Source organism: Hoplias malabaricus, chromosome 11 (genome assembly GCF_029633855.1).
Source record: "Hoplias malabaricus isolate fHopMal1 chromosome 11, fHopMal1.hap1, whole genome shotgun sequence".
NCBI classification, from domain to species: Eukaryota; Metazoa; Chordata; class Actinopteri; order Characiformes; family Erythrinidae; genus Hoplias; species Hoplias malabaricus.
This window is the reverse complement of record NC_089810.1, coordinates 21,976,828-21,986,331: the sequence shown is the minus strand read 5'-3', so window position 1 is coordinate 21,986,331 and position 9,504 is coordinate 21,976,828. Positions and strand designations below refer to the sequence as shown.

General features: G+C 38.0%; 1 protein-coding gene across 1 annotated transcript; it reads right to left on the bottom strand.

Moving 5' to 3' along the window:
• Window positions 1–76: 76 nt before the first annotated feature.
• Window positions 77–8,934, bottom strand: ctsd (cathepsin D). The gene is made up of 9 exons (XM_066685705.1): window positions 8,755–8,934; window positions 5,016–5,172; window positions 3,548–3,671; window positions 3,112–3,230; window positions 2,516–2,715; window positions 1,962–2,084; window positions 1,233–1,377; window positions 932–1,030; window positions 77–734 (listed from the first exon to the last, which is right to left on the bottom strand). Exons 1-9 carry the CDS (start codon window positions 8,814–8,816, stop codon window positions 573–575), a joined length of 1,191 nt encoding a protein of 396 aa, XP_066541802.1. The 5' UTR covers window positions 8,817–8,934; the 3' UTR covers window positions 77–572.
• Between the last annotated feature and the right edge of the window lie 570 nt (window positions 8,935–9,504).

The window sequence follows — 9,504 nt, the reverse complement described above, 5'->3', positions numbered from 1 at the left end:
GATTAAGGATCAGATAAAAAAAATAAATAAACAAATCTTCCAAACAGGTCATTGTATTGTTTGTTTTATTGGTTCATGGCAGTCCTTTAGTAAGAATGGAAGTTTAAAATACAGTAATAACCAGTTTAGTGCCAAATGTTTGAACATTCCAGGTCACAATTACACTAACCCACAACCAAATTTATAAGAGTAGAGGGGGGAAGACAAAATTTCATGTTCGTTTCATCACCCAGCTGTGCTCAGACAATTACAGAGGTATTTTCAAAAAAGGCAAACATTAAAATTCAAAGAAGCTAAAATGATTGACATAAAATGTTTAAAAATAACTATACAACTCAAATATATTTGTAATTCTGTAGTACCTTTCCCTGATTCTCTTTGCCTTTAAGCCTGTAACGGAGTATTTTGACAAACTAGAAAAGCACAGTGCAAAACACAACATTATCATATCGCTATGAAGGTATTATTAAAGCAGCTGATATGATGTGGAGGGTTCTTAGAATCCTTCCTACTCTTATTTCAACTCTTTCCCTACTCATTGCTTTCAAGAAAAACTTTAAGGTAAGTTGGGTTTATACAGCCTTGGCAAAACCCACACGGTTGTTCTCGCGGTCAAACTCTGTGTAGTACTGCCCTATAAAGACATCGCCGAGAATCCACAGTGGCCCAGCAGGAGGAGGGATATCCAGAGCCATAAAACCACTCAGGCAGATTTGGTGACCAGCCTGGCTCTCCTGAGAAACACACAAGAACATGGGAAAGTTGTCTTTAAATGGGTCTTTGTGTCTTGATTGCCCTTTTCACAAACTGTCACATCAAGTGTTTTAATTAACAAATGCTTAAAACATGCCTTGCCACATTAGCCTGTCTACATAAGTACCATCAATTAGATTAACAAAACCAGCACAGCTTTCTACTCTCTGTGACTAACCTTCATAATGTATTGTTCTCCAGTCAAGGTGTAGGTCTGTCCACCCAAGGTGAAAGAGATGGTAGGAAGTGAGGGAACCTTGTTACAGTCGACCATATACTACAAGGAAACACATGAGAATCTTTAGCAACAGTGTATTTGAAAACATCCTTTTTATTTACATTCACATAAATGTATATTTCAATCTGAAAAAAAGTTATTTGCAATGATGTTATATATAAAAAAGTTCTTTTATAAAAAATAATAGCGCAGCACTGTCATTGATTCTGTAATAACTAAATGAAAATAAGATGGTGGTTACCTCTCCCTGGATGAGTGGGACAGCTCCAATGGCCTTCTGCAGAGCCTTAACCTCAGCTGCAGGGCCAGTGATCAGAGACGTTCCAGTGTCCACAATGGCTTCACAGCCTTTTTGACACAGGGTCAGCGTGCTGCCAATGCTCATACTAAAGAACAAATGAAAAAAGAAAAGAAAACCAGCTTGGTTAACAGCAACTTGATTCTGACCACACTCAGGGTACAAATCTGAAACTAAACTGAAGCTCCAGAGATTTTCAGATTATTGAAAAAATTCTAAAAATATCGGTAAATCAACTTAATGACTTAAGAGGGTGACCACTTTAATATACAACCAGGTCTATGAAACATCATGGGCAGTTTAAGGGTTTAACTGGATGGACCTAAACTCTTCATGTAGACTCTTAATTGTTACTGACATAAGAACATAAAAAATGTAAGGCATAGTGACCTGCTAAAGACTTCAACTTTCCATTATACAATAAATAACTTAAAGAAAACAACCATGTCAGTACAGATTACTGGCAACGTAAGAGGAAACTAATACTTGTGTAATACTTTTTGCAATAGCCGAGTAAAGGAAGTGAAACCATTCTCTGTCACATGAAGATTTTTTTGCTTAATTTGTATGAAATCAGCATGACTTTTACTGAATCAGCATTAACCTCTAAATAGGACATAACAAAAACCTGACTTTGAAAGTTAATATGAAACATCAGAGATGATTGCTCACCCATCCATGTGGATCTGCCAGTAAGCCTGTCTGCTGACATTGATATAGTGGAAGTCTCCAGTGTAGTATGTGGGGTCAGTGCCACCAAGTATTAGTTCACCTCCAGGCTGAGTATCGGGGTTCCTGGGGGTGGAGAAGTGAAAATACAAAACAATGACAACAAGATCATCCAGTCAACCCTTATGATTTGCATAACCACATCCTATACCATGACTGTGGAAAGCAATACATCCCTTTCTAGCTCCAGCAAATAAAATCTGTTATTTAAATTACTCTTTAATTTTATTTGATCAACATCTCGGTCAGTGATTTACTTCATAGTGCTAAACATTGACAAACATTATATCACCAAAACAGCATGTTCACTTTGAATTCAGCACTTTTTAATAAACGCCATGCTGATTTTGCTTTTCATTCAGTAATTTTATTCATATGACCATTTAATTATTAGCCATACAAAATGAATATTCACATGGGTCTCTGTGTGAAATAGACGTCACAATTCAGTGACCACAAATAAAAAACATAAACCTTAGAGAAATACACACACTGACCTGTTCAGATAAAAAGAAAAGACATTCTTCTCCACTTTCTTTTGGCTCATCATCATGTCAAAAACAGGAGGAACTCCATCCACAGCAATGCGAGGGTAGGCCATACCCAAAATCCCATCAAACTTTGCTGCAATGAAAGTGACTCCAGGCTGTTTGATGGCCTCTCCAAATATCTGTTTCTCAACAGCTATATCCCCAATCTAAAAGATAAAAGCTTCATTTTAGTCAGTACAGTCTCTCTAGAACCTAGGAAGTGAAACGCTGGCTTAAATAACCTCAAATTTAACTTCAGCAATCAATTAATATATATATATATATATATATATATATATATATATATATATATATATATATATATATATATATATACACACACACACACACACTTTACAGGAGCAGGAAATAACCTTATCTGTTAGTGTAAAGTTTTAGTCCAAGTTATTGTGGAGCATTTCTCCTTGTCCATTCATCAGAAAATTTTTATAAATGCTAATGTATATTCAAATGACATAGTAAAATAAAATTCCACAAAAATGGAAATAGAATGTTTTGGGGTTTTTTTGGACTACAACGATTCTTTTCTCTCTTTTACTTACTGTACAGGTGTCCTGACTAAGATAGCCAGAAAGACTCCCAGAGCCATACCGGATTGCAAATTCAGTGCCATTCTTCACATAGGTGCTGGACTTGGCCCCGTTATACTTGTGATGAAGTACTGCAAAAACAAAAATTCAGTCATGTTAAACAGAGATTATCCACTACATCATCCTGGCAAAGGGCTAAGAATACAATATGACAGCCAGAAGAGAGGTGGGGGGGGGAGAAGGAAAAAAAACCCAAATTTAAATATTTTACACTGAAAACTATTATATGCATGATAAAGTCCAAGGTATTTGTAATTGCTTTACATTGTTCAAATCCATAAAAAGTAATGAAAAGCATTCAAAAACTCAGCAAAAATAAATAAATAAATAAATAAAACAAACAAAAAAACAACCCTATGTTCTATACAGAGATAAAATTGTTACTTACAGCAAGCAATATCAGTGATGGAGCAGTGGATGGAAGGCACCCATAGATTGGAGGATCCAGTGTCAAAAATCACAGTAAAGGTTTGAACTGGAGTTCCAAGACCTATTTCACCATAGTATTGAGCCTTTTAAAAGGAAACAATAAAGGAAACCTTTCTTCAAAATAAGTGTCAAGACAGGTTTAAAAGAAAACAATAACAAAACCAAAGGCATTTTACAACAACAGAAAACTTTGATAACGGTTCTTGACGAAGTTTCTATTTGGCAATAAAATCACCAGGCCTTTGCCAAATCCGACTGTGTCAGTTCTCACAAGGTCAGCTCTTTTTTAGAGAAGCATGACAAACAGTCTCATGATAAGCAACCTTGTACAGAGCTTAACATTGGTGCCATGACAAAGAGGAATAAACCAACACTTCTTTAAAAAATAATAATAATAAATAAATAAAAACACCATGACAGCAAGTTTTGTATTCATTTTTGCTGTAGTCAACCATGCAGGACATGAGAAAGGTTTACTATTAAACTCATGACAAACAATGTGACCCATGTCACAGGACCACTGCTTTTAACCTATGTGGACTTCCTTCCTGTACAACATGTGGTCAGAGAGAGAGAGAGAGAGAAAAATTAACCCTAACAACCAGACCTATACACTCTACCTTATCTCAAAAGGATCTCACCAAGTCAAAACAACGTTGCAACAAACATGGCTCTAAACATGTCACTGATTAAGTAAATGATTTGCAGAACTGGAAAAAAACACTCAGTATAAGATGAATGTTATTTGCATGGACTCACACCAATTAGTAACTTGTCTAAATTTGTTAGAAAATTAGTTGTGCATGTGACAACTAAATAATAAGTGTTAGACATGCTGTGCAGTACCTGTGTTTAGAACACATTTAAGGACCTATATTGTGCACTAAACAGAACTGAGCCACATAGATGTAGGCCATAAAAGCTGTTTCAGGGACAGATCTGTTCATATAGCAGACAGATAGAGGTCACTTACATTTATAAGTGTGAACCAGCCCAAAAAAAATTATATATCATATATATATTTGATTAATGAGGCTTGTAATGTGAACCTATTTTTTAATTAAATTGGTGCGTTCCTGCCTTGCACCTAATGATTCCAGGTAGGCTCTGGACCTCCCGCGACCCTGAATTGGATAAGCAGTTACAGATAATGAATGAATGAATGAATGAATGCTGTGCCAATGTTGAAACACCATTGAACATTCAACTTTATTATACCTTAACCAGGCCCCTAAAGACATGTTGTTTATTAATTATTTTAATTATATCAGATAAGCTGGTGCTATAGACTGCTTTCCATGTAACTCAAGTGTTATACACTATTGTTCTACAATCACTCAACAAGATTAGAGAACCAGATCCAAATGAATACAAAACAGGCTAGTGTTGTACAGTTAAGACAGACCAGTTTAAAGGGCAGCACTCACATCCATGTAGTTCTTAAGGGTTTCAGGGGTAGGGCCTTTTCTGGCAGATAAACCCGGGTAATATTTTGATGACTGAGTCGTAACCAAGAGTTCCTCCACAGCTCGCCCCGAGTCTGTCATGGAGCGCCTCACAGAACGAAACTTCTTTAGAGGAACCCTGCAGAAGAACAAAAGACAAGTGTAAACATGTGCTTGATTTTATTTATTTTTTCCCTGTAGCAGCTGAGCACGCTACATCATTGTCAGCTTCAAAGCCACCTGCAGAAAACCAGGAACATTCCCTGCACTGCATTCCATTACACACTGCAGCAACGAAAGCACCTACAAATTAGCATTTAAGTGTTTTTTAAATTTGTCTGATCAGGGTGAACACCAGCACTTGTGGCTAAGAGCCTGCAGAGCAACTCCATTTGTAAACAGGGTAAATATACAACATAAGACCAATTTTGCTAACACGAAATTGAAATAACTTGTATTATATATTTCTGATTTGTTTTCCACTCTTATGTTTACTAGACCAAGTTCAAAATATTTTGGACAATTCTTTACATTACATATCAGTATAAGAACTGTATAAAAAGAAATAAGACTAAAAGAAGAGATACTTGATTAACTCCATTGGGGAAATTGAGACTTCTCATTTAACCCATCCATGGCAATGAACAGACATACACGCATACAAGCGACCTCACACCCTGAACAGTGGGCAGTCACAGCTGGAGCACCGGGAAACATTTGAGTACCATGAATATTGAGGGAAAAGAAAGCACTATTGCTCCACTCTTCAACCTCCATTGTTCCTGCTGGTCAAGGGGGTCTTACCTCCCGAACCAGTTTCTCTAACCTTTAGAGAACCTCTGGCTAGGACATGCACTTTCTAAGGTGCATTCTCAGAGTAGATAAAAAAAAAAACATTCTTTAACTTGCTCAGGATAAGACCATTTCCTAATGCAGGAAATGTAAGTGATGGATAAACAAAACAAGCTTGCGCAATTTTGTTGGGCCCAACAGCCAAAGATTTTACATATTAAAACAGGAAGAAGCAGTTACATTGGAGAAGGACACAGTTACATAAAGGTATTCCAAACTTTGATTTTGATTAACCATGTCACACAGATAAAAGTGTGTTTATATGTTATTTGTTTAACCCTTTATATGTCATACACCGATGTGATTTCTTACATTTTTTGCATGTTTGTCACCCTTAAATGTTTTAGATCAAACTAATTTAAATATTGGTCAAAGACAACAAGTAAACACAAAATGCTATTATTAAATAAAGGTTTTTATTATTAAGAGAGGGGAAAAAATCCAAACCTACATGACCCTGTGTGAAGAAGTTAAAAAGTAACTTGACTGTGGCTTATCACACCCGAGTTCAATTTCTCTATCCACAACCAGGCCTGATTACTTCCACACCTGTTCTGATCAAGAAATCACTTAAATAGGACCTGCCTGACAAAGCAAAGTAGACCAAAAGAGCCACAAAAGCTAGACATCAGGGCAAGATTCAAAGAAATATAGGAACAAATGAGAAAGAAAGTAATTGAGATATATCAGTCTGGAAAGGGTTTTAAAGCCATTTCTAAAGTTTCAGGACTTCAGCAAACCACAGTGAGAGCCGTTATCCACAAATGGCGAAAACGTGGAACAGTGGTGAACCTTCTCAGGAGTGGCCGGCCGACAAAAAAATTACACCAAGAGTGCAGCAAAAACTCATCCAAGAGGCCACAAAAGACCCCACAACAACATCCAAGGAATTGCTGGCCTCACTTGCTTCAGTTAAGGTCAACGTTCATGACTCCACCATAAGAAAAAAAAAAAAAAAATGGGCAAAACTGGCCTGCATGACAGAGTGCCAGGATTAAAACCACTGCTGAGCAAAAAGAACATTAAAGCTCATCTCAATTTTGCCAGAAAACATCTTGATAACCCTCCAAGACTTTTGGGAAAATACTTTGTGGACTGACGGGACAAAAGCTGAACCTTTTGGAAGGTGTGTGTCACATTACATATGGCGTAAAAATAACACCACCTTTCAGAAAAAGAACATCATACCTACAGTAAAATATGGTGGTGGTAGAGTGATGGTCTGTGGCTGTTTTGCTGCATAAGGACCTGGAAGACTTGCTGTGGTAAATGGAACCATGAATTCAGCTGCCTACCAAAAAGATCCTGAAGGAGAATGTCTGGCCGTCTGTTCATGACCTCAAGCCTAAACGAACTTTGGTTCTGCAGCAGGACAATAATCCAAAACACACCAGCAAGTCCATCTCTGAATGACTGAAGTAAAACAAAGTGAAGACTTTGGAGTGGCCTAGTCAAAGTCCTGACCTGAATCTTATTGAGACGTGAGGCGTACTGCGGCGTGACCTTAAAGTGGTTCATGCACGAACCCTCCAATGTGGCTGAATTACAACAATTCTGCAAAGATGAATAGGGCCAAAATTCCTCCACGGCACTGTGAAAGACACACTGCAAGTTACCGCAAACGCTTGATTGCAGCTGTTGCTGCTAAGGGTGGCCCCACCAGTTATTAGGTTTAGGGGCCAACACTTTCACAGAGGGCCATTAAGTTTGGATTTTATTAATCCCTTAATAATAAAAAACTTCATTTTAAAAACTGCCTTGTGTTTACTTGTGTTGTCTTTGACTAATAATTAAATTTGTTGATCTGAAATATTTAAGTGACAAACATGCAAAAAAAAATAAAAAAAAAAAAAATACATTTCACATCGCTGTTATGCACATGCTGAGAATATTAACCAATGTTTACTAAGTAAAATAAAATAATACAACAAAGTTTAACCGATTCTCAATTCCCATTTCTAAGGGTCTAAAAGTAGTAAACATGATCATGCAAGTAGACAGGCTAAACATTTCCTACTACTATGGCCCTTTAAAATGACCTTTAAAGGTTTGCTAGTTTACACTTGTGCACGTACGCAACATGACTTTTAAAAAATGGCTCATTCAGGAAGTATACATCTTAAAAACACACCTTAATCAAAGTTTGTGTTAAGCCTCACAGAATGAACACTTCCCACTGCCATCTGTATGAGAAGGTATTTCTATGCTGTGACTAATGTGGACTTTGAGAATGTTACACACCGCGGAAACAAAGAAACAGCGCCGAAACGCTGATATGAGAACTTGTGGTCAAATGACCGGAATTAATGTTGCATAGGACTGTATATAAACTAGGCTTTCAGAAGAACTAGGTTATCGACAGCTTGAACACTGAGTCTGTTTTTCACCAGTACTTGAAATCACTCTTTAAGCCCCTAACCCGGGTCGCTCGTTATTTGAGAGCAACAGGACCTCGATAAATCCTTCTGAAATGTTAATGCTTCATATTTATTTGAAGCTCAGCTGTGCAAATAATACACATCTTTGTGGTTTTATACAGATAACGCTGCTTTACAAAGGCAGTCCTTGTTTTCCTGAGCTGGACGAGTCCTTTGCCAAATAAAGAGATATAGGGCAGGCTCTTGCTGAGTCACGAGATAGGAGAAAAACACAATAAACTTAACTGGAGCTAGCCTGTGTACAGCTACAGAACAACACACTCACAACAACTCGGTCAAGTTGTTTAGGTTAAGCTTACACTAACCGTAAGCTAACACAAGAGCCTGGTCACACCATCTCAGGCTAACTTGGCTATCATTAGCACTGGATCCCGTTTTAAGTGCATTAAAATCTGTGTTCAAAACAGCAGCGCTGCCTTTCTGTATTTTACCGAACCACGGCGTCCGTCGTCCAGGAGACGAGGGCCAGCAGCAGCAGAGCGGCGAACTTCATGCTGTTGTCTTCAGCAGGACACGACGGTAGAGCGGTTTCAGCGGCGGGTTCAGGACTTGGTATATTACCCCTCTCTCTGCTCTTGGATTTGGGGACAACAGCGCTATCAGCTGACTGCACGGAGACTTATTTTTCGCGATCACGTGAACGTGCTCACGCGCTCCCTCTCTCTATCTACTCGGGTGACGTCGTCGCCAGTGTGATTCAAATTTCACAACAAATGCAACCAGTCGTTTGAGTCATCATTTTCGTTTTACCTTCTTCTTTTTAATAAATTGCAATGACTCGACAAAAACAGTCACTCTCAGTGTTTATCTGCTCTACTTAACATAGAGGTAGTCTATGTGTTGCTCTGCATACAATGTTGAGCCTCTTTCTGTCTGCAGTGAAATTAATGTGGTGTTTGGGTGTATAAGACACCACAGTGCTACTGAAGTTATTAAACCCCTCTGTCACGGCTGGACTAAGAATACTCCACCAAACAAAACCTTCTATAAGCTTACTGTGGCCAGCATCCAGTCACCAGCCTGAAAGATGACCAACAAAAATTGAAGTAAACAATGGGCTAATCCTGTGTGGCATTTTTGTTGTGTTATGTGTGGATCAGATGCAGTGTTGCTGAATGGTTTAAAAACTGCTCACACTGGTCATTTTGTAAGGCACACACATTTTTGATCCCCATAGATGT

Coding starts and splice junctions, on each gene's coding strand:
- ctsd (XM_066685705.1), bottom strand. CDS start 8,816: ATGAAGTTCGCCGCTCTGCTGCTGCTGGCCCTCGTCTCCTGGACGACG. Junction 3,231..3,547: donor CATCACTGATATTGCTTGCT/GTAAGTAACAAT, acceptor TTGTTTTTGCAG/TACTTCATCACAAGTATAAC. Junction 1,378..1,961: donor TGGCAGATCCACATGGATGG/GTGAGCAATCAT, acceptor TTTGTTCTTTAG/TATGAGCATTGGCAGCACGC.